The following is a 25,823-nucleotide window of genomic DNA, read 5'->3' as shown; positions in this document are numbered from 1 at the left end:
CGTATGCTCATCATATATTTTTCTCATATTGTGGGTCATGTGGTATACAACCCTATTTTTGAACCACTTTCTTGTACTTTTCTATTTCACTTCTGCATTTGAAGGTGTTACTTTTGTTTTCCAATCTATATGGAGAATATATATATATATGTGTGTGTGTGTAAATACTTTTAAATTAATTTATCCCACTGAAATCATTAGGACTTAAAATGGCTGGCTAGAACATGCCCATGATGTGTAAAGAGTCCGTGAAAGGCTCTCTCTATGTGGGGCTGCCTTTGAGTCTTATCTGGAAACTCCACTTGGTACAGAACACAGCTGCATGGATGTTGACCTCATTGTCTATGCAGGCATAGATCCATCCTGCACTGTGCGAACTGCACCGGCTGCCGACAGTACCGGATCTATTTCAAGGTGCTGCTACTTAGCTTTAAAGCTCTCTATGGCCAGGAGCCAGCATACTTTTGGGACCACCTCTCCCCATATAAGCCCCGCAGGTTTCTAAGATCAGCGATTCAACATCTCCTGGTGGCCCTCAGCCCCAGAGACATCTGACTTGCCTCGACTAGGGCTAGGGCTTTTTCGGGCATGGTCCCTGCCTGGTGGAATGAGCTTTCTGTGGAGATCAGGGGGTCCTGTGGGACCTGTTGCAATTTCACAGGGCCTGCAAAACAGAGCTCTTCCACCAGGCCTTCAGTTGAGGCCGCAGACATTACCTTCTTTTAAGCCTTCCCATCCCCAGCAATCTTGGAATCTGATGGACTTCTGGACCTGAATGGTTATGACTGTTGAGGCATAAGTCTGTATTTTTTTATACTGTGAATTTTAATGTTGTTTTAATGTTTAACCTTCTGATGGAACCTGCCACCCTGAGCCTGCTTTGCAGGAAGGGCGGGATATAAATCAAAATAAATAAAGGGAACTGAAATATGTTAAAATATTAAAATGTTTACATATACATATATAGAAAAGGCCCAAGCACTGGATGCAGGCAGGTGGTGGTCTAAGAGGCAGGAAATTGGTACATATTACCTGGACTCTAGCTGTCGCGGGTAGGGTGGGTTTTCAAGTCTGATATGTTGATCATATTTTTATTTATGGTAAAATAATCCAAAAATAAACCAGACATAACGTCTTCTTTCTCCTTTATTGATACTGCCAATGTGACTACCTTTACATAGGTAGATTGCTTTCCTATACAACCCACGCTTTTTTGGATTAATTTGGAATTAACATTTTTTTTGCCTTCTACACATCCTAAAGTTATCAAATTAACACAGAGTATCCCTTAATCAGCTTCCACATCTTTCTTTTAAGCAATTACATCCACTTTTTTCCAGGTCTGTGTAAAGGTTACTTGGCAAAAGGTACATGCATATAACAATAAAATGGAGACCAATCCACCACTAAAAGGTAATGCACATAAAAACATAATACAGTACTTTGACATTTCAAATAAATACCCACATAGAGATGTAATTTTAAACATAATATGCATCAATACTGTAACCAAAAGATGAAAATATAAGTCCCCACTTCTAGGAATTATAAAGGTTTTTTTCCAGCAAACAGAAATCTCTTCCCCATGACATTATTATTACAATTTTTACTTTTTTTTTAAAAAGGAGGAAGCCCCTCCCCCTGAAGTACCAATTTAATCATTCCAAGTAGCCTCAACAATTAGCACCACAACAAGCAGGTACATCTTGTTGAGGCACATTTCAGTTTCTGTTTCCTGAAATTACAATGATTAGATATAACATGCAAGAGAAAAATATTAAATGTTGTCCTCTTCGTCTTCTTCACATTTGCAAACAATACTATGGTTAAACTGGATCCACCACCATACAGCTACCAGAACACCAAAAATCCCCAAACATCCTCTGTACTGCAACCACAAATGCGTTAATACATTTTGCTTATTATTTTGTTCAATAAAATCCATTTGGTTCACAAAGTATAAATCAGGTTTCATTTAATATTTTTTTTCTTTTAAGCCCCTGAATTTGCAAGGATTTGCAGGATGAAGTATCATTGACTAACAGAATTTTTTACAATTTGCGCATATATCATCTCTATAGTTGGTCTAGCCATTAAAAAAATGTGCGATAGGGGAGTTCATTTTGCACTTATTGCTCCATATGGATCCCTTGGTTCCAAAACCACTGTTTCTTTCTTCTTGGACAGACTAAACTAGCCTACGCTCTCCCTTAAAATTATGAAAGGCACTACTGGCAACAATTAAACAACACAAAGGCGCTGAAATAGAACACCCCATCACTGACAACTTTAGAATTTGTCTTCTTAGAATGTACCACAATTTGGCACAATAAAACAAAGTAGTAACAAAAACAATTCCAATTTGGAATTTAAGTGATATTGTTGTACAAAATTCTGTTAACCAATCATACGTTGTAACATCTTCCTAAAACCCAGACATTCTGGAATTTATAGGTAACACTAAATTTTTTCAAGTGCCTATCACTGTTTTAACCAGAGCAAAGTCAAGTTTTCTTCTTGTTACATTGAACTATTCCTAAGAATAATAATACAATATGAAAAAACCCCAGAATTTGAATACCCTGGATTTCTCAATTAACATGGCAGTTAAAATCAGTAATTTAAAAACAGATAAAGCTTAACATTTTATAATTAAAAAACTGAGCAGAGAAAGCAAGCTGCTGGCTCCCAGCACATATATACTTTAACAGAACCCACAGATTGTTTTGAAGTTCTTTTTTTAAACACAGTGTAGAGCAAAACCAAGATAATATATAACTCTGCCAAATGCAAATGGAAAACAATAGAAACCATCAAAGCACAAATCCAAACTGGAGGGAAATTATTAACATAAATCACTGGATTTTTTAATATATAAACTCTTCTACAAAAAGAATAAAAAGAAAGTAAATATCAAAATATTAAAAGTGCACAGGTTTAAACAGACTTTTTTTTTTAAAAAAAATGAATGCTCTAAGGAAATTAAATACCCATCGGAACATTTCTAGCAGGCCAGAGTGAGCCGCCATGGCAATTATTACATTATGAAGTAGGTTTCCTTCAGCATTTGTAAGGTTTCTTCCTGCAGCAGCACTTAAGGGTGTAAAGCTTTTTTTTTGTATCCAGACATAATTTGCCAAAAAAGGAAATTTTTAAAAAGCCCAAGCTGAAAGCGGATTGAAAATTGTGTGGCTTTGCTTTAAAAGGGGGGGGGGGTCATTATCAGTGGTTTCCACTCTTTGTGCAATGGGTTATCACCACAGGCTAAGATACGAAGTTGCACAGTTGCAATGGTCTTCTCCAGGAACTACTCTACAGCTGAAAAGTGGAAAGTAAAAAAAAAATAATAACATTAGAGATTTTTCAAAAAGCTTGGTCATTATGTTTCAATTTAAGAACTAAAAGTCCATAGCACATTAGTCAGCTGAGGGGCTGTTAGTTGTCAAAGTCAGGCAGCCATCTTAGCTTGAGTGTGCTTTCCAAGCATCTGAAAACAATGCTTCAATGCACTTGCTGGTTAGCAAAAGCTCTACAGGAAGAAAGTTCCTTACAAGTCCTGAAACAAGCTCTGCTGCTCAAGCAAAAGTAGACAGCACAGAGTAGGCAAGAGAAGTTATCAATGAAGCTGTAGGTTCTCCAGAAACATGCAGGTCAGTGTAACATGCCAGCCAATGCAGAGAATAGTGAACCATTCATGAGGAAAGTCCTGCTCGCAGAAGTAGGTGATGGCTTAGTAAGTTTTCCATGCTGCTTCCCAACCCCAAAAAAGCAAACCCTTTTATATATCAACAAAAGTTAGTTTTAAGAAGCTGACAAAGCTTACAAACTCTGAACATCTGGAATCCAAATCTAGACAACAAATGCAGCAATTCACCTTTTTTTGAGATTATTCTGACTTTCTCTTTCTATACCAAGGACTAAAACCAATTGGAACCATACAGCTGCTACAAAACATTAAGAGTGCAGCAGCATTGCTCCAAGATGGGATCCAACGAGCATGGCTACTTGTCCAGTTTCCAAGCATAAAATGGCACAAGAGCTTATTTGACCGCACTCCTTTGTGTATAAAGAACACAGAGATGATGATGAAAACCATAAGCAAACCTGTGGCAAACTCTTGTAGTGCAGTAATGAGTGGACTACTGATAGGACACAGCTACTCTTAAACAACACTGACACTTCCCAATTTTTTTCAATTAACTTGAAAACTTGCCAATGCAATCCATTTATTAAAACTTCCTTTTTAACTCTGAGTACTCTGCGCTAGGAGCACCACCAGAAAAAAAAAGGATACAGTTAGCATTGTATTAACAGCTCCCCATTAATTTGGAAGCAAAAAAGAGATGCTTGGTTCAAGTGGAGCATAGGCATTCTAAATGCCTAGTTATTTTCCCTCTCACAGACATTTTGTTTTAAAAAAAATCAGAGACAATGCAAGAATGGAGAGGAGTTAAAAAGGCCTTTTTGGGGTTATTTTGCAGCAAAGAGGAACAAAGCAGGATTGAACACTGTTAAAAGGTATGCTTCTAAAAAACATCAAAACCTGCTACAAAGTAATATTAAAGCTCAAATTCCAGAGAATACAGCATTTCTTGCAAAGGCAGTAATAAGTGAGGCATACAGAGCCTGCCTTTCTGACACTAAACAACCTAATTTTTAAAGAAAAGAAACCAACTCTCTCCTATGACTCTTTAGTAATGCATTAGACCCACATTGTTCATAATCTCTCTACATTTAAACAGAAATATCAGCAGTTATAACTTTCTAGATGCAAGATTCTCAGGTTTCTTTTCGCAGATGGGGGGCGGGCTTCCAATTTCTTGAGAGGTCCAAGCACCATATGTTTTCCTCTACTAGGAAATATGGAGGAGTGCCCCTTATCACCTTACAGTAACACTACTATACCCCTTAACTACTTTATAGGCAGAGCGGCAATACAGAGAAAGCAAACTGCTGATCATCTACAAAAGAAATGGTAATGTGAGATGAGGCAGTATAACACCAAGATTATTATTAGCATGGCTTGGAGGGATGGGGGAAGGGCAGGAATGAACTACTATCAGTAGTCACAGCTGTGCAGTCCTGCATTACTTCCTACTAATATTCTAACCACACATTATTTGAAAAGAGTACAAAATGAACAGGGCTTTACATTAAAATGAAGATCGACACTAGGCACTTTTGTATCTTTTTGTTTTGTTCCTTTTTCACAGAAATATGCCTTATTGTGCTCTTTAAATTTATCACAATTTTAAAAGCATCATTACCTCCCCAAGTCTTGTATCATTACTGCTTTTATAGGCACCAATTATGAAGTACACTTTTTATTATTCTTATTCATAACATATTGAAGTTAAGTGGCAAAAAGGTCCCTTAAAAGTTCAATGGTGGACAAAGTATTTTTTTTAAAAAATACATATATCTAACCTACTTCATAATTATGTATCAGCAATAATAAACTGGTTATATAATTTCCTGTGCCTAGAATGTAGAGCCCTGTGAAACATGTGCTTGCATAAGAAATGCAATATATTTTGTTGTTTTGTTTTGCTTAAAACAAAGTCAGAGCTCTGTAAAGCTATGCTACTAAGCCTTAATACTGAAAGGTAAGAGGAACCGCATTGCAACTTGACAATACTATTACATATTCCAATTAAGCATGTACACATATACCGTGTAGATAGCATAATAACAATGAAGTCCACTGATTGCAATCAATCAGAGATAGTTCAGCTCATCTTTAAGTCTCTCACTGAAATCAACAGACTTTGCAGCTTAATTTTGGCTGAACAATGCCTAGTGTGTAATATATCTTCTACCCGAGCATTATACGGCCAGAAACAACATGCAACCACAAAAATCTTTGCAGTAGATGCTACTATCCCACCGCATAACTTTTCTGAAGTGCTGAGATCCTGATTTTGTTTACTTTTAGCATTAAGTATCACTCCAGAATGAATAATATTGCATATCGTGTGTGTGCAATTTTCTATAGGTTAGTCCTCTGAAGCTGAGCAGAAAAAATAAGCATTTCAGAGGATCTCAAAATCTAATCTCCCTCAAGTTCTTTTGACTTTTGAAGCTTCTGAACCTTGATAATACAAAGCAACCCACTTGCCACCGCAGCAAGTTTTAACTGGCATCTGGTTTTCGAAGTCTCTCCATGCCCAGGTTATGCACCTAATTACAAGTGATGCATTTCACCACTTCTCAAATGTATTAGATAAAGTGATGCTCATTGTCAGAGATATTATCTCTACTATGAAGCATGCCTATAACCCAGGGGAAAGAATCACATTTGTGCTATACAAGCTACAGTTAATAACACCAGATGCACCAGGTGTGCACTTTTAATACTTACCCATAAGACAGCAAAACCATGCTCCCTCCTTGTGGAAACAGCCAAGGACTTTTCCACTGCTTAACTGGTTAACAGCATTACCCCTACCCCATGCTTGCGAATCAGTTACAGTTAAGACCACTATAATACAACCTGTATTACATGGTTTAACAACAAACTAGTACAAATCCACTCATCACTGCAACATTAAAATAGTGGGGATTTATGCTGACACTGAACAGCACAAACGTTAGATACACATTTATGTCCTTTTACCTGCCTCCTTAGTCACAACAGATCTTATATTTCTCACTGCAAAAGACCTGGTTATTAAGCACAGACCCTTCAGATCTGTCTCCGCAGGATCGTATATGACTTACACTGGGGTTACTACTCTTGGCTTTGGAAGTGGATTTTGTGCGCACCCTTTTGGCTTGCTCATGATCCAGCTCAAGATGCTCAAGGCGCTGGGTCAAGGCCAGCTTCTGCTGAATGGCCATGCGGAGCAAGGAGTTCAAAGTCTTCTTCTCATCTTCGGCTGCAGCGAGCTGGCGTTGCATTTCATCCAGCTGGGTGACGTATTCATCGCATCTGCAATATGAAAACACTTTAAAGTGACAAAATACATCACCTAGAGTCCAAAAGTTGCAAGAGTAACAGTCCCTGTACAGGTTGATTCTCAGTACATGGATGGTGTCTATTTGTATACATTACCCAAGATTATCTGATTCCAAAACAATTGTGTCCAAAAGTCTAGGTTTCTAGGGCAGAAACTTTTCACAAGGGGCAGTTTTGACACAGAATGGTATCCAATGTTTAACCTTCCACCCACACAGTCTGAAATCGTACAGAATAGGTATAATCTCAAAAAACATATCTAAAATGGCCTTAAGTCTTCTGCTACAGTAGATTATAAATTTATCATAAGTGAAAAGTTTATCATAAATTTATAAGTGAAATTAAACTCTAAATCCTATTATAAATATTACAAAAATATAAAACCTTGGCTGGATCCAGCACAAATAATGCAAAACCCCCCACCAATCTTCACAGTTTTTCCCTCTCTACAACAGCTCTCTCTCACTTCAGGAAAGTTTATTATCCTAGGACTGTGAGACCTGCATGGAGCCATGCAAATTGGGAGGCGGTATTGGGGAGAGGGAAGGGGTGAAAAAGTTCCCTACTTCCTCTCCATCAGCAGAACTCTGCTCACAGAACCAAATAGGTAGCCGTGTTGATTTGAAGTAGTAGAACAAAACAGGAGTCAATTGTACCTTTAAGACCAACTTAGTTTTATTCAGAACATAAGCTTTCGTGTGCATGCACACTTCTTCAGACACTTCTTCTCACAGAAGGCAGAGAAAGAAGCTATTTCAGCCTGTTCACCCACCTCACTACAGCCTCCCAACCCACATGACTCTTACTTCATGCAAGTCTTGCAGCTTTGGGAATAAACTTTCCTGGGATCAGAAAAGACTGCTGGGGAGAAGGAAAAGATGGAAAGTTTGGTGATCACCAGCAAACACCTTGCATATTATAGGTCTCATAATACAGTCATTCCACTACTGAATTTTTCTCTTTATCAGTGTATCCTGAAGTACAATTTATTTTATTTTTTGTGTGTGCCTGGAAGACATGGTGACTTCTGGTGATCCCTACTGGTGCTTGGACATGTTTCATAGAGGTGGCTTGATATGCCTGCCTCTACGTCTCAACCCTGGTATTCCTTTGGAGGTCTCCCATCCAAGTACTTGCCAGGGCTGGCCCTGCCTAGCTTCCAAGATCCAATGAGATCAGGCTTGCTTGGGCTACCCAGATCAGGACCTGAAGTACAATTTAATTTTCCTCTTAGCTACTGTTCTTTACCTTTAGGGCTTAACAGTGTCACAGGTATTGCTGTAGCATTTTTAAAGAACAGTTATAAACACTGAACTTGCTCATTATTTAGCACAACAACACTGTAATTACTGTTTATTGACCTTTCCTTTCCAGAAGGCAACTATAATATTTTATATAAACCCTTTTCATATTTTATATAAAACTTACACACACAAGCATCTATACAAGCCCCTCCTTAATACCAGTGTTTTATCCTAGAACTAGAATATGAGAATGGCTTTGAGCTAAACATTCTGCTATTCCCTCACCACTGAGGAATCACAGCCAGTCATTTTGAAGGAAAGACTTACAGATTAGAGAGGCACATCTGAAAGCCCCATAACTTCTTCCCCTTCAAAAATTAAGCATGTGATATCTCACTGCAGGCATGCTTCAAAGAGGCCTGCTGTGATGTCAGCCTCCTCCCCAGCTACCCAAATTGTGTGTCAGGGCCCAGTACTAAAAGGGGAGTGACAATTCAGGGATAGCAGCAAGGATTTATCAGACTCTCAGTACTTGACACACAATAGAACTCTTCAGCTGCAGAGTCTGATGTTGTAAGAGTTAGACTAGAGTCCCAGTAGCATCATCAAGACCAACAGGACTTTGGGGAGATTTCAAGATTCAAAGTTCCCTTCAGCGGATTTAAAAAAAAACAAAAAACTGTATCTGACAAAAGGAGCTTTGACTCTTGAAAGTTTATACCCTGAAAATCTTGGTCTCTAAGGTTCTATTGGACTCAAATCTAGCTCTTCTATTTTGGACAGACATCACTACCCTCTTTAAACTACCAGCATGTTATAAATTGTCCTGGGTCCAAAAGGAGAATGGTGACATCACTGATACATGATCATATTCTGCTACAGAGTACATTCCTGAAATTCAAAGCTTAGAACAATCATGGGCCCAAAGCTCCTTTTCTTAGGGTTGCCAAGTCCAATTCCAGAAATATCTGGGGACTTTGGGGGGTGGAGCCAGGAGACTTTGGGGGGTGGAGCCAGGAGACACTGGGGTGGAGCTAGGAGCAAGCACAATTGAACTCCAAAGGAAGTTCTGTCCATCACAATTAAAGGGACCTCACAACTTTTTAAATGCCTTCCTAACCTCCACCCTCCCCTTCTCTGATTTCACCTCAGAGGCGGAGCGGCGTCACCCGCTCCACCTCTGAGGTGAAATCAGAGAAGGGGAGAGTGGAGGCAGGCGAGGAGTGTGGCGAGCCGCGAGTCCGGGTCCTAGAAGGACCCAGATTCGCGGCTCGCCATGCTCCTGGCCTGCCTCCACCCTCCCCTTCTCTGATTTTACCTCAGAGGCGGAGCGGGCAATGCTGCTGAGCTGCCGCCGCCTCTTCTCCGCTTCATCTTAGCTGCTCCTCCGAGATGGGCTCAGCCTGAGCCCATCTCGAAGGTGCAGCTACGGTGAAGCGGAGAAGAGGCGGCAGTAGCGCAGCGGTGTCGCCCGCTCCGAGATGGGGCGGCTCGCCACGCTCCTTGGCGCTGTTTCCCCCCTCCCCCCGCTTCCATTTTTTGGGGGAGTAGGGGAAGAGGCTGGAAATCCTGGGGTCCCCCGCTAGGGCGGAAGGGTTGGGAAGCCTACCTTTTCTACTCCTGTAGTGTTAAACAACCACCTATTTCTTTCCCCAGAGGAAATTGAAACCTCCCAGTCAACTACTTATATTCCCACTGGATAAATGTTGCTTTAAAATCTAAGAGGAAAACCAATGTGCATTTCTTCTTGATTGCTCCTAAAAAGAACCTGAGAAGCCTGCAGAAACAAGAGCATGGCAGGAAAGAGAGTACAAGCTTCCCACGCAACAGGCTATTCACATTGCCATTCAGCTTGCTATTACTCAAGTCTTTTCTTGTCAAAGACTGTGTGCCACTAAATGGGATAGGAGCATAGCAATATGACAAACTGGAGGAAATTATATCACATTTATAACATATGCTTCGTCATGAGCGTCACTGTATATCTCCAAGGTTACTGTATATGTTTTACATTTTAAAGACATTCCTTGTGTGTTTGTGAATGCAGTATTCTATGGTACTTCTACAAAAAAGCCTGTCATGCAGGTTTTTTTTAAAAAAAATCTAAGATTAGGTATTGTCATGAATTCAAATTAAACTGCAGGCTGGGTTTGCTCAGCAATGAAATATGCTATATAGCATGGTATGTGTCATACAAGATTGTGTTTCTCAAATTATACCCATGATCACCCCCCCCCCCCCTTGCCTGATTTCTTCCATTTTTCCAGCTGAGAAAGTAGATATTATCTGGCTTGTACAGAGAAACAGGGAAAATCTTCAATCATGGGAAGCACTGGGAGAGAAGCATATCTGCACTGGATTGCTTTCCCACAGTCTAACATTCCTAACTTCTTTTCACCCCAACTACACTGGTTTCTTGCACACATATTAGCTGTGACTGCCAGGAGAAACCTGGTGTCTATGAGAAGCAGGCATGATCTAATAGGATGCCTGGGAGTTTTTAGTGAGGGGTAAAAGGGACTATTTTACAGCATGCCTGAAGGTTGCCAGAGCTAAGCTCCCTCTTCTCCACTGGCATCTGCACTGTGTACTCTGGTTGCTATTTATACAGAGTTAAGGAATTCCTTACAGATGTGCAGCTTTTTCAGTGGTTAGAATGTTTTTCCTTCAATGGCTTCTCATGCTGTAAGCAAAACTAGCTTTTTAAACTATTGTATCATTAAAGAGGCCAAATGTAAGATAACATGCATTTTGTTAAGGTTTTGAACATTTTTCTATTTAATGACTCCAATAAACTAAACAAATAGTGTACTTCTAAAACTTTGGTGTTATCACATTCTGACGTCTAGTAATTAACCAGGATGATCAGAATTTAAGGAACATTATTAATGTACCATGTTTTATATAAGAAACATAGCATAAATTTTTAAATTTTTATGGGTATAGGAGGAGGGAAACTTGAAAGGATGACAATGAGGCAAGTTTAAATTCATACAGCTGTAACTAAATTATTATCTTAAAACTGTTAGAGGGTAATGTATCCAGGCTAAATCAGTTTCAAAAGTATATCGGCATGAACATTACTTATTAAAAAGGACTACGTGTTATATATATTCATACATTATCATCATCATCATCATCATCATTCTTGATGAATCGCCCATCCTGGCTAGTGCCAGGCTCTGGGCAATGTACAACATAAAAACAAAATACATATAATATTGATACCAATAAAATCAGTAACAATAATTTTAATAATTTTAACTCTATCATGTGCTTGTAAAATGGTTAATTAATCCCAGAACATTTTACTGTTGGTGTTTTAACTATGGCCTAAATATCATACATGATCTTAAATGTGTCAATTGCCATAAATCATTCTCAAGGACTACTTTATAGCTTCACTCATAATACTTGCAATAATTTCTCCAAAAAAGCAGTGAAGTGCAGTAAAATAGGGGATGGGGGGAGATCATTAAATCCTTTGCAGATACTTTCAGCTACTTAAACCTCAATTAGTAGGGATGCCAAAAGGTACCGTAGGTCCCAGATGCAGATTTCCCTGCAAAACCACCCAGATCTACCGAAACATCTCATGGAAGCAAATAATAAAATGTGCTAGGTATCTTCCTCAGCCCAAGGAAGACCAGGCCCTCCTGGAGGTTAATCTTCTACTCCTGTTCTCAGAAGCATTGCCCATTTAATCAGAATTACTAAAAGAAGCTTTACTCAGAAATTTGCTGCTTATAGTTTAATAAGACTTACTTCCTTGTATGCATACTTAAGATATCAGCTTAAATAAAATGTAGAAAGCTCCACAATTTTTATTTCCAAGTATCAGTAGCAATTAGATCATCATTCACTGTCTCAAACATGAGAGGTCACAATTATACAAAGTCTGATGTTCTAACAGAAAAATGCAGGGAGGTCCTGAGTGTCAAAAATATCCTTTCCTGGGAAACACAGCAATAAACTCCTCAGATTTCAGTCTGAGACAAAATGAGTTTCCTTCAAATGTTACCAATGTCTGCACCCTTTCCTCCTTAACTAGAAAAATAAAACTAATGCACTTCTCTTCAAAGGTAATACTTTCTCACAATTCAACACTATTGGAGAACAAGTCACTGACCGTTTTCGCACACAGCTCACCTCGCAGTCACAATCCTGTTCCCTCCGCAGGGAACAGGATTGATTTGATTTCCCACCAAAATTACAGGAAGTGCTGCAGCTTTTGCGTAGCAAACGTAAACCGCTAAAACCCAGTTTATGTTTGCTACGCAAAAGCCACGGCACTTCCTGTAACTCCGGCGCAGATGGTGGGAAATCCGACAGACGCTGTGGAGGGAACAGGACTGTGACTGCGAGGTAAGCTGTGTGCGAAAACGGTCACTGTCTCATAGTATGCTACTGCAGTCTCTTCTCAAATGCTGAAAAAGAAATGGTTTTTTTTAAAAAAAATACCCATTACTTTAACACTGCTCACATCAACAAAACTCCAGTTTAGTTTAAAATCGCTCTTGTCAAACTTTTAAAAAACAAAAAACAAGAGGCAAGCATTACCTTAAGGTTTACACACAGCTCTTTTTCTCCTTGTGGTTTGTGAAAATTATATGAGCTAGGCATGTAAATTATTGTCACATCAAATTATGGTCATTGCTTACATCTGCTTGGTCCCTCTTGTATTTGCCAAAGTAGCACCTTCATGGGCTTATCGTGAACCAGGAATCCTATGATCATGTTTCATTCAATGTCCCATCTATTGACTTTTCTATTTTTCAGAGGAGCTACTCCAGAGTTTTTTAAAGACATGTTTGAACGTGGTGGAATGTTCTTCCTAATTCCCATTATGCTGTGTCCCCAGCCATTTTGATTTTTTTTAAATGCAACCTAAGATAAGTGGTGATTTATAAGATTCAGAGTTTTTAAAAGAAACTTTTGTAGCGTGTAATATCTTCCAGTGACACCACATATATCAAAGGTGGCCAAGGGTCACTCTCCAGATGCTTTTTGCCCACAACTCCCATCAGCCATCGGCCATGCTGGCTGGGGCTGATGGGAGTTGTAGGCAAAAAACATCTAGAGAGCTACCCTTGGCCACCCCTAACATATATGAACAAGCGAAACAAACTTCATACATTGTACCTCCATGATTAAACTATTAAATCAAGCAAAAGAAGCACAACTCTAATATATCTTCAACTTTCATCCACCTCTAGCATACCCTAGTAACTGCATTTCTAAGAAAAGGATCAAATTCTGGCTGCATATAGTCATCGCCAAATTACAACTTCACCTTTCAGTATGCTCTAAGCATTTATTTTATATTTTCAAATGTAGTTAACTCTAAAACCAAATTATGGCCATTCTCATTCATGGCACTTTTCTCTTATTTTCATGCTACAGTGTATACACATTCAACCTCAGGATTTTCTTTTGTTTGTCTGTTTTACAGAAGAGCCCCATGGTGCAGAGTGGTAAAGCTGCAGTATTGCAGTCGGAACCCTCTGCTCACGATCTGAGTTCGATTCCAGTGGAAGCTCGTTCAGGTAGCCGGCTCGAGGTTGACTCAGCCTTCCATCCTTCCGAGATTGGTAAAATGAGTACCCAGCTTGCTGGGGGGGGGGGGGGGGGAAGTGTAATGACCGGGGAAGGCAATGGCAAACCACCCCGTAAAAAGATCTGCCATGAAAACGTTGTGAAAGCAGCATCACCCCAGTTGAAAACGACTGGTGCTTGCACAGGGGACCTTTCCTTTCCTTTACAGAATTAAAAAGATGTCTCTCATATTTGTGTAAAAGGAAAAAATGGATTCTAAGATTGGTTGGAATAAGCAAAGTCTGTTGTACAAAGATATCCCTTGTAGTTAACTTCTGTTGAATTTTTCGTACACCTACCTGGTAGCGAACATAGCCCTCAGAGAAGAGAAGGTAGCAGCATCTTCTTTTAAAGCCTTCAGCTCATTTCGGAGCTTCATCATGGTTTCTGTAACCATGGCCTTTTCATTTTCATATTTGCTTTTTAAATTGGCAAGGGCAACTTCTGCCGTCTGTTTGTTTAACAGAGGGAGGGAGGGAAGGAGAGGGAGAGAGAACAATAAAACATTAACAGTTAAGGGAATGTTTCACAAAGCAATTGGATAAAGAGACTTTCAGTTGTTTTTGTATCAAAACAATTGCTTGGCAATAGCAGTCACTGTTCTCTAATACCAATGAAATCAATCATATTCCACTGGGAAAGCTCTTCATAATTTGTCTAATTCAAGCAACAAAAAGGATAATGCAATAGGAGTCTAAGGATGTGATAGACTTTTTGCCATCACAACTGCTGTGTGAAGACTGATCAGACCTTGAGAACAAATGACTGCCAGTAGAAGTGTACTTCAGATTCTTTGTAACATAAACATTTTTCAGACTATGCAGTATCACACAGGAGAGGATCAGCAGCATACAGATTGGAGCTACCAACTAAAAACATTTATTTGAAGCTACTGTAGAAAGAAAGAAGCTAGCAGCTTTAAGGACTATAGGACACAGATCAACATAAACATTATATTTTATATGTGGCTGCAGCCAGAAAGTATTTATTTGTGATGATAAGCAAAAAACCAATGTATGGGGTAGTAGTAGGGTTGCCAGGTCTGTGTTAGAAAATACCAGGAGAGGGCAGGATTTGGGGAGGGAATAGGCCTCAACATGGTACAATGACACAGAGTCCATCCTTCAAAGCAGCCATTTTCGCCAAGGGAGCTGATCTCTGCCAGCTGGAGATCAGTTGTAAACTGGGAGGCTTCCTAGTAGTAGTTAGAATGTAGGACTAGGATTTGGGAGACCCAGGTCTGAAACCCCATTCTGCCATGGATGTTTGCTGGTTTGGCCAGTCACATACTCTCAGTCCACCCCACTTCACAGGATTCCTGAGGTTAAAATGAAGGAGAGCAGGACAATGTAAGCCACATTGGGTCCCCATTGGGGAGAAAGACAAGGAAGGTATAAATGAAACAAATAAATAATAAATGTTGATTAGGTTTTTTACCCTATACTTTTTTTGGTTGCCTTCCGGTGAAAGCTGTAATTCTCAGCACTGAGGCATAAAAGAACCAGGCCAAAAGAAAAGGCCATTTTCACATGGGTTATGTGTCCCAAGTTCAGTGTTGCTTCCCTGCAGCACTGTGGTACATTCACGTACCTCCTAGGGTCCCCAGCTTTTCTCCAGTCTTTCTCTCAAACCTGTCTTGCTCTGAAGTTTTCAGTAAGAGTACCTGGATAGCTGCTGTAGAAGTGGGAGAAATTTCAGTTTTCTTGCCCAAATGGCAGCCAATTACCCTGACACTCCCCCTGCAGCAACCACCCCTTTTTAAAAAATCAGCACTAGACTATCATATTAACTATTTTAAAAAACCTCTAACCCCCTTCCCTTGCGGAGATATAAGGGGAAAGACATATCTCTGTAATGGAAGAAGGCAGAGATTTAAAAAAAAGAAGGCGGCAAAACCTGGGTATTCAGCAAGCTTGTTATACCTATTGTAATAAGGTTTTATTTATATCCTAGTGCCTTTAAAAAAAAATCAAAAGCCCCTGTATTCAAGGATGGGAGAGCTGCAGCTGGGGACTTGGGAGCAAAACTGCAGAGAAACCTGCCATGTGGAAGCCCTGCTGTCACTGGACTATCAGCAACCACAACAACAATGAAGATACCATACAAATCTGCGGAATTCACTGTCGCAGGAAGTGGTGATAGTTACAAGCATAGATGGCATTGGATAAACATATGGAGCAGAGGTCCATCAGAGGCTATTAGCCACAAGATATAATGGAACACTACATCTGGGGCAATGATACTCTGAATTCTTGTGGGGCAACAGTGGGAGGGCTTCTGGAGTTCTGGCCCTGCTGGTGGACCTCCTGATGTCACCTGTGTTTTGGCCAATGTGTGGCACAGAACGTTGGACTGGATGGGCCACTGGCCTCATCCAACATAGCTTCTCTTACACTCTTATGTTCTTAAGTCTATTCCCATGTGGAAACTACCTTAAGAGGGAACAAAACCCATCAGAAACAAGGATTCAGGGATGCAAAAGCCAAATATTGGATCTACACATGCAGAAGAAAGAGATGGGACGGGTGTGTGCGAAATGAACTGTACTGCTTCCAGTTACATGAGGATAACAACACTTTGGAATATTTTAAAAACAAAAACATAACAGGGTGAAAGGAAACTCTTTGTGTCTGCTGTGTTAATTTTAAATGAAGTGAAGCATTAAAAAAATATAATCCCCACAGAGCAGATAAGGAGTCATACATTTTACCACCTCAGCATTCTGCTCCATTTTCCAGCTGTGCATATAGAGGAAGGAATTTGAGACTTTTCTGGTTCTTTGACTTCTACAATTCTGAGGTGGATTCAACATTAGCATGGGGAGCAGCATCCCTGTACATAAGTTTTTTGTCCACACCTGAATTGAGCTATGAGCTTGGGGTCATCACACAATGAACAATTAATCTACCTACCTATTCAAGGAACACAGCGTGGCTCTCCTCTTCCCCATTTTTATCCCCACAATAGCTCTGTGAGGTATAACATGAGACTGGCCCAAGGTCAGCCAGTAGACTTTATGGAAATTTGAACCTAAGTCTCCCTCTTTCCCCACTTCAAGTTCAAAACTCTGAGAGCCAGTTTTGGTGTAGTGGTTAACAGCAGTGGACTCTAATCCGGAGAACTGGGTTTGATTCCCTACTCCTCCACATGAAGCCAGCTGGGTGACCTTGGGCCAGTCACAGCTCTCTCAACCCCACCTACTTCACAGGGTGTCTGTAGTGGGGAGAGGAAGGGAAGGCCATTGTAAGCCACTCTGAGACTCCTTCAGGTAGTGAAAAGCAGGGTATAAAAAACAACTCTTCTTCAAACCACCACACAATAGTGGAGCTCAGGTGGGATAATTAACTGTCCTTGATTATAAGGACATCTGAGAAAAACAACTGTTTCTTCTAAATTATTTATTGTGTTATACACCATCTTGCAAAATTCTTCCCCCCGACCCCAAGGAGGGTGGATATGTGGTTGAATGACTGAATAGATATGCAGATTTTTAAATATCTACCACACCGATTGATGCAAATTTTACTACAGGCAGGATGATCCACATGGCAACTGTAATGTGTAGACCAACCATTTGTGACTTAATAGGAAAGGCAGGCATTTACTGAGGTATGAGACAGGATCTGGCATGTAAAACATGGTGGGATTAGGGTTTAGTGAGATTTTGATTTTTTTTTAAAAACTGAACACTGTTGGCAAAACTACAGGAAGTCACTATTTATATATTGCTCACCTGCTTGTTGGCCTTTAGAACAGTTCTTAGAGTTGCTATTTGCTCTCTTTTGGTGCTTAACAGAGATTTCAGCTTTAAGATTTCCTCCATAAGAGCTTCTTTGTCTTTGTCCACTACTGGCCCAAGTTCTTGTGTAGTCACTCGTTGTCTGGACAACTCTGTTGTTCTATCTACAGCTGCCTGCAGATGCTTTATCTGGTCACGAATTATGGCAATCAGATTGTAAATGTTCATTGGTTCCTTCCTAGGATCTGATACCGGTGAAGGGAGAGATGACACTGGTGATGGACTGCTGTCACCATTCCCATTTTCTGATTTTCCTAAGTCTATAGACAACAAGCCCTTGGAGAGCAGGATTGGTGACCTGCGGCCTTTGCTCTCTGGACTGGTGCGTCCTCCTTTACCCTCTTTGTAGTAATCCAGCATCACCCGGTTTGGAGTTTCATTGTTGCACATACAAACATGATGGTACAGGTTAGCTAGCTCTTCGCTGAAGGTGACTAGTTCATCTTGGGCAACACTGAGACTGCCTTGGGTTTCCCCAGCAACATCACTGACTTTCTTGAGTTCCTTCTCCAGCCTGACTACCTGCTCCCTATCTTGCCTACTAGATTTTTCCAGTGATGTGATCTTTTGTGTCAGAGCTTGAGTTTCTGTTTCATACTTGTTCTTCTCCTCTTCATACTTGGACTCACATTCCTCATATTTGGCCTTAAGGATTTTAAGCTCTTCTTTCAAGTCGCTAATCTCTGCCACAGCCACTTTGTACTTGCATTCTAAAATCTCTGGGCCATTGATGTCAACCTCATAATAATCTCCATCTTCATGGCTATCACGTTCCTTTTCATTGTCAAGAGCTGACTGACGTTCCTTGCTGACCTGGAGCTTCTTCATGGCATTTAGATTCTCTGTGAGCCTGCCAACTTTCTCATGTTGCTCTGAAAGGGCTCCCCGGGTATTCTCCAGCTGTTTCTGAGACTCTTGAAGCGTGGACAACAAATTCATCTTTTCCCTTTCCATCTGCAATTAATAAAGAATCGATAATGATCTATTTTAACACTTGACATAAAAGAGATTGTAACAAAGAGGCACAGCACATGGTGTATATATGTAAAGGTCCTAATTTTTTAACTCTAATGTCTCCAGTTGAATACAGCCAGTGTCTGTCAGAGTAGACAATTATGGATGAACCAGTTGTCTGATTCTGCAAAACGCATGTGCATTCTTGAAGCTAGCTATTGTACCTATGGTTGAGTGAGCCAAAAAATCAATTGCTATTATACTTAGCAATGTTCAGATCGATGTGGCCCCTTGGAAGAATCTGGGCCTACAATATATTCAAAGTGCCAGTGATCATCATGCGGTTCAATTCACATTATTTCTCATTTCCTTCATTAATAATGGAGCACACAGTTTGTGCATCAATGAAGAATGCAGGTAGCTGCAAGAAACGGGAAATCACTAGACATTATTTGGCACTCTTAATGTATTTGCAGTCCTTGGTTGTCTAAGAGAAAAATTAACTTCAGGTAATGCAGAACCTTATATGCCTAAAGAAAGACAGTGAACAGGTCCATCACGGCTTTCATACTTACTTATATGTTTGTGGAAGTGAAAACAAAGCTTACTTTCTATGCAAATTTCTTAATTTCCTACACAGTTCACTCATTCTGTACATTCCTAACTTAACTAACTCCAATCCACCACAAGTTCAACTTGGAAGTTAGAAGAAATTTCATCAAGCATTACAGTGCAGGAAAAAAAGTTGTAGGCACTACAAAATAAGCTACTCATACAATATTAAACCACTAATATTGTCTGCTTCCACATTCCCTAAGACATAAAAAGAGCATCGAGTGAATCTATCCACTTGAAGTCTAAACTATGCTATTAAATATTAAAGGGACCTCTAAAGGATTTACCATCAATGGAATTTAGGCATGTCAAGCACAGCACATGATAGGTATATGATTCTCTTCCTCTCTGTAACAAGTATAATCTCTTTAAAGTCTGCTTGCAGAGTTCTCAGCAGAAACAAAACCCACTGATAATGGGGGGCTACTGTCTGATCTGACAACATATATTTTATCTTTAAAATAACAATAATATGAAGATCCCAGTATCAGCTGCCAAAATTTAGTTAGAAGTTCAGCAGCTGACTTGATGACTTCCATTCACTGCATGGGAGAACTAATCTATTTTAAATACATTTAACCGTATAACCTCAACATTAAAGCAATGTCACATTTCACATTTATCCATAGGTACTTGAGATAAAAGGGACAAGCAGAGTATGCTATGGGAAAAGATTAATTTCAGGAGGCTAATGGACTGTATATTTACCTGCACAAGCTGCTGTTTCAGCTTTTGGATTTCAGATATATTCAGCTCACTTAAGAGGTCTGAGACAAGGCTAGGAGCAGGAGGGAAGCTTTCATTTTTCTTCGGCACAGATGTTTTATTGTTGCCATTGTTGATTTTACTCAGGCAGTTTTGTTCAAAGCCATTCACTATTTCATCATTGTTGGGCTCTGTGGTTTCATCGCTGAACTTCAGTCCATCCAAGGAGATGTTCAAGTGGCTGGTGTACATGGAATCATTGATATTCATATAATGCGACAGCTCCTTGCGAAGGTTATTCTTTTGTTCACGTTCTGTCTTTAGGGTCTCCAAGGCCTCCTCAAGCTGGCGTTCAGATATCTCTTTCAACCGTATGGCATCTTCTAGCTGGCTGTTGAGGAATTCAGTTACCTCTTCAAGCCTCTTGATTTCATGCTTTAGCCCTTCAAACTCCACCTACCATAAAATGTTTTCACGTTAACAGGGAATAAGAGACAAAACAAGTCATGAACTCTTCACAGGAGTTAACTTTTTTCACAAATAAACTGAACATTGTCTAATTTTAACCTAATCAAGTTGTACTGCTGTACTTTTAACTGTGCTTTAACTTGTAACCTGTCAGGCCTATTTCAAAGTTACCTTTAAATAAACATGATTCATACCAACTGTTTGAAAGAATCATCACTGTCACTTTTGAACAGCAGATGACTCCAAATTTCAAGCAGCTTCTAATCTGTTCAAACAACTTCTAATCTGTTCTGTTAAATCTGGAGCCTGTTGAATTGCCTGAGGAATAAATACATGATATCCAACTCTATATATTATGGCTTCTAACTGCTAAATCATACAAGAAATGAGAAGTAAAAAACAGAGTTGAATTTCTGTGTTGAGGCAAAAAACGAATTGTAATGAAAGGAAAAGAACAGCCAAAGTGCTTTGGAGTATGGATGTTTGTGGAGTCAGTGGCAAAGAGGAAATGAATTTTACACCTCTGCAAGTAATGACATGTCCAAACTCACCTGATTCTGTTTCAGAACAGACACTTGTTTCTGCAGGCAGATGTTCTCCTCCTCGAGCTCGGTGTAATCTTGCAGCAGACGGGCTTCTCGGAACTTGTACTCTTTGATGTCATCTCGCAAGCGGCCCCTCTGTACGTCCACATTCTGATTCATCTACAACAGCGAACATAAACAATCATGATGCAGCTTTCCACAAGCAATAATGTAATATTTCAGGAATGAGCCCACTTTTCCCTCACATTCTTGCCCAGAAAATGAAGCAATCAACACTTGTGGAAAAGGACTTTGGTGTTGTTGTCTTTAAAGACATCCGTACAAAAGGCCATAATCTTTGAACATTGTTTTTGAAACTATAAGCCCTTAGTTATGTAATTCTTAGAAGTGGCCTTTAAAGAAACTAAAGGGCTGCTAGAATGAAAAGGCAAAAAGAATTAACTGGAGCACAAGTGTATTAGGATGCATATCAAGAAATCCTTTAAAAATAAAAATGGCTCATCCTCTGTTTCTTAGATGGCGCAAAATTGACCAGAGAAGAGGAATCTCTTTTCCTGGAGGTTTAAGAAGCAGATGAGCATCTGTCAGGCATAATTTAAGTCTAGTGAAGACAGCTTTTCTACAACTATAATTTACTACTGCTGTCTGGGAGGTGCCATTATCAGAGGATAAATGGTGAAAACAAAGTTCATTGTACAATATAAGCTGCAAGAGCAAGAAACTATACTTGTGACTGCATACATAAGAGCTTCCTTCAGCAAAGAAATAAAACAAGTCAGATTCTGCATTATGTTTAGTAATCAAAGCAACTATACCTTGTCTAAGTCATTGAAGCAGGCGCCCAGCCAACACATAGCATGAAAGTTGTAAGCATTTCCCATTAAATATTTTTGCACATACAATGGTAAGCCTCATCCAGCCTTATTTTGCACAATACCCACTTTGTAATCAGACACATTATATAGCAATACAATGATTCAGGATGTGCCTCAAATACAATGAGGTGCACCCGCCTGCTTGCTTTCCTCTTCTGCCAGTCAAGTATATCTAAGCTAAACTGCATTTAATTCCCCTTGTTATGATAACCTCTGTCTCCTCTTTCTCTACACTGAGTGTGTATTTCTGAGTGTTGTGTGTGTGGTGGGGAGACTGGCTTCTTCGTGAAGCAGATCTAGAACATGCTTTATAGGGAGCTGCACTCTTGTAACAAATGAAAGGAAGGCTTTCTTCAGCATAACATCTTCAGGCACATTCTACTGCGGATCAAGAAGGACTAATGCTACCAGGAAGCAAGGAAAGGCCAGGTGCTAATACCCTGAATCTGAGATGCTAGGTGAAAGCAACAGCAAGGTTGGGCGATACAAACAGCAGCTTTTCTGGACATGGATCTCTCTATTATATTGAGAAGCACAGAGCTGACCAATTAGGCATTGCAGAAGGAAGCAGCCTAATGTTCTAGCAGTAATAAGGCGGGGAAGCAGGTAAATCAAGCCCACTAGAACAAAATAGGAACATCCCGACAATGAACAGGGCTCAGCACAAGCAGAAGACTTAGGATCTAAGCCCGTGGTTCCTCCCACCCTTCTTTAGCCAAACTTTTTTTGTCCCTACAGGGGGAAACATCCTTTAATCCCAAATGTACAGTGAGATGCTGCCAATGGAAATAGTCTTAAATTCTCAATCTACATTCTTGAAGATGCACCCACACAGCACACTTAGCAAAACCAAACATGTATATTCCTAACAATTTTTAATTCTGTAATTTTAGGAACTGTGGATATTTATAAGATGCTTGTCCTTTGGATTATTTAAATGCAGGCCTCGGATTCAGCGGGAGCTCACAGGAGCACAGCTCCTGAACCTTTCTGAGAGTTCCACCTCCTCCTTCCCACCTTGTCCATTGAATAGTAGATGCAGCTGCATAACAATCCCTGGATGAGCTCCATCACCTATTTTTCTACAAAATGACCCCTGTTTAAATGTTAACAGAAAATCACTTCAGACAGTCATGTGTTACATATGCATGGATGGCAGGGGGAGGTGACAACGATTATGGGAAGTCATGAATGTTGAGAAAATAATTGTGTTAATTTCACAACTGCTCAGCCTACTTCCCTTGAGTTTTTCTCAAAATCCTTCAGGAATAAATAGTACATATTAAAAATACATAGTTGGTGTATTTTTTCTTTTCTTATTTTTTCAGCAGTTGCCTAATCACTCTTGTTGTTGTGATTCTATTCCCCCATACATCCAATGTTTTAATCCCAGTTGTTCCTTCTAACTACACACCTAGTGTTTTAATTTATGTCCAAACAGAGATTCTACCTCTAGCCTTGAATCATAGAGTTGGAAGGGACCTCCAGGGTCTTCCAAAAACCACAAACACTCTTAAACATCTCTTGTTCTGTAAAATGAATGTAATCTTCATATCATGATTGGCCCAGGGACAACTAGAACATATAAAATATCCAGTTATTTCTGGAGTGAAGAAGGTAGCTTAAATGCATTAGAAAATGGTACACTGAGTAACCATTGCCAAAACATTCCTTACGGCAAATTAAGTGATCTAAATATACACAGTGTAAGGCCCTTGTTTGAAAAGCAAATTCTCATGTACCAGCCTTTGAAAAGTGGGTTTCCTCACTTCACAAAACAAAATATACAATACACACAAAGAGGGCTTTAGGTAAGGCAGCCAAAGATACACATGCTTTGGATATCCTCAGGTAAGCAGCAACCCAGCAGAGGGCCTTCTTGGTTGTGGTGCCAAAGCTCTGGAACTCTCTTCCCAGGAAGATTCAACTGTCCCTTTTTTTGCCATCTTCCACCAACAAGTGAAGACTTCTTTGTTTTTGTTTGGCATTCCCTCAGGCATTCCTCCTTCCTGACCAATATTTTATGTCTTTGTACATATGTTAGCTCTGTTTTTAATTTTTTTATGGTTTTACAATTTGATTTTACCATGTGTTTTTTTAATTTGTTAGCCACTTTGGTGGTCCTTGTGAGGGCAGAAAGATGGGATACAAATTTTGTAAAATAAATGTCTTTCATACTGTATCATGTTTTCAGGTTCCTGAACCTTTGAGACCCTAAATGGGGCTTCCGCTGTTTTTGTACAACTGATTTGTGATACACCGCACAGCAATGGAATGTGCTGACTGACATCATTTTTGTCAGCTACATTGACCAACAAAAGCCCTGGCAAGGCAATTTCATTACTTTCCCAGTTCTGTATTTTACATCTGAATTTTGGCATGTTCTAGCCCTGTCCCTGCCCCGCTATACAAACTCACATTAAAAATCAGAATCTAAGCAAGTGATGAAGCAATCTCATGAACCATCCCCAATACCTAAGTAGCAAAACTTGACATCTGCACATACAATGCTGTTGATTTCCTAATCAGTTTTACTATGATCACAATCTGTTTCTGCATTCAAAATCACATGTGTGCTCTTCACAGGAAAATTAGGAAATTCCAAGTGACAGGCTGTGCCTCCTTCTTTGTGAGGGTTAGACGGAGCACACGATTTGTCCTGCTAGAGGGCTAGCTCACAGCAATGCTGCATGTTGTTACCAATTCCGCTTTCAGAGTCTCCCTGTCACTACTCATCAATACTCTGTGTGCAAAAACAGTCTAGATATGGATTTTGTTCTTTCATACAAAAGATAAAACATGTCAGTCCTGAGAAACAGAGTATTTCTTTCTCAAATGGGTCTCTATTTGGGCCTAACACAGTAGAGTGTGTACTGAATAGGTACTGAATATTATAGTACCTGTCCAGACGTTAAAACTGAAATTGTTGTTCATGAACTAAGAGATCAAAGAGAAGGAATTGGAAACAGCAGAACTATTTCTGGTCTCATTTTAGTTCTACATGGAATCTGCATTTCATATTATGGAACTCAAGGTGGTGCCCACAAGAATCTCTAGAAGTTTCTTATTAAGGCATTGACCAAGCTCAGACCTAATGACCTACAACTTTGCTGTATGCACTTTCAGACTGTATCCAAAAGAACCACCTCATTTTAGAAATGAAGCAGAGATTTTAAAAGATGGTGTGGCTGTTCCAAAATGTTTCTTTAATTCACAGTGTCTAACAACAGTTATATTCTATCAAGTAATGGAGTTTGTGAATAAAAACTTTGGCATTGCCCATCCCACAACCTTGCCCCAATATGTCCATGTACCCCAGCCACACTTTTGGAACTTATAAGGGCAGTAATATGAGAGAACAATGGGCTGCAGCAGAGATCTCAGACAAGTTTCAACAATAAAGTTTCTACCCAGAAGGCTATTCAAAGAAACCTCATTAACTAATTATAACATGTCTTTAGTGACTGACAAATCACTATCCTTCAGGCTGTGGTGGCATCAGTATGGCATACTGCAGATGTAGTGATACTGGACAACAGAGTGCTATGGTGTTTGCAATGTTTTAGAAAAAAAACTGGTAGCTTTTAACCTATTCTTACAAAACGTGGTTGGAGAAAGTAGGGCTGTGGAAACTTTGCTATTAATGCTGCAGGGCAGCTAGAATGAGCAGATTCACCTAGTTACCTTTTATCACAAGACAGGATGAACTGGAAGAGAGCAGCAGTTTATGCAAATAGATGTGGAAACTGCCATGAGCTGCATTACAGGCACACCTAACTAGATCTTTTTTAATACACATAAACACAGAGAATTCTATTACAATATACACTGCATGCTTCAGAAACTTTATTTTTTCTCTCCTCCACACCCATTTCTATTCTTTTTAACACTTAAATATTCCCTCACTGAAACTTCTGTGCTGTTACAGAGAAAACTTATTCTCTATAGATGTTCCATAGAGAAATAATTTATTATTATGATATATAAAAGCCTGCCTTCCAAAATAAAGCGGAGGAAACAGCCAAGCATAACAATTTGTGTTGAGCAGTTTTCCGAGAATTTTTA

At 39.7% G+C, this 25,823-nt stretch overlaps 1 protein-coding gene across 3 annotated transcripts in view; it reads right to left on the bottom strand.

Moving 5' to 3' along the window:
• Positions 1 to 1,133: 1,133 nt before the first annotated feature.
• BICD2 (BICD cargo adaptor 2) overlaps positions 1,134 to 25,823 on the bottom strand; it is a 160,904-nt gene continuing 136,214 nt past the window's right edge. Inside the window, exons 3-8 of one of the 3 annotated variants that reach the window (XM_060239804.1) lie at positions 20,890 to 21,042; positions 19,874 to 20,326; positions 17,531 to 18,550; positions 14,097 to 14,248; positions 6,721 to 6,931; positions 1,134 to 3,318 (exon numbers count right to left, since the gene is read on the bottom strand). In XM_060239804.1, coding sequence (XP_060095787.1) covers positions 3,313 to 3,318; positions 6,721 to 6,931; positions 14,097 to 14,248; positions 17,531 to 18,550; positions 19,874 to 20,326; positions 20,890 to 21,042 — 1,995 coding nt within the window. In that variant the 3' untranslated portion in view covers positions 1,134 to 3,312. Of the gene's footprint in view, positions 3,319 to 5,457; positions 6,932 to 14,096; positions 14,249 to 17,530; positions 18,551 to 19,873; positions 20,327 to 20,889; positions 21,043 to 25,823 lie in introns of those variants that run through there. The other 2 variants (XM_060239805.1, XM_060239803.1) reach the window with 2 other exon arrangements.

This window comes from Heteronotia binoei, chromosome 5 (genome assembly GCF_032191835.1).
Source record: "Heteronotia binoei isolate CCM8104 ecotype False Entrance Well chromosome 5, APGP_CSIRO_Hbin_v1, whole genome shotgun sequence".
NCBI classification, from domain to species: domain Eukaryota; kingdom Metazoa; phylum Chordata; class Lepidosauria; order Squamata; family Gekkonidae; genus Heteronotia; species Heteronotia binoei.
The sequence above is the reverse complement of the archived record's forward strand: the minus strand, read 5'-3'. Positions and strand labels throughout refer to the sequence as shown.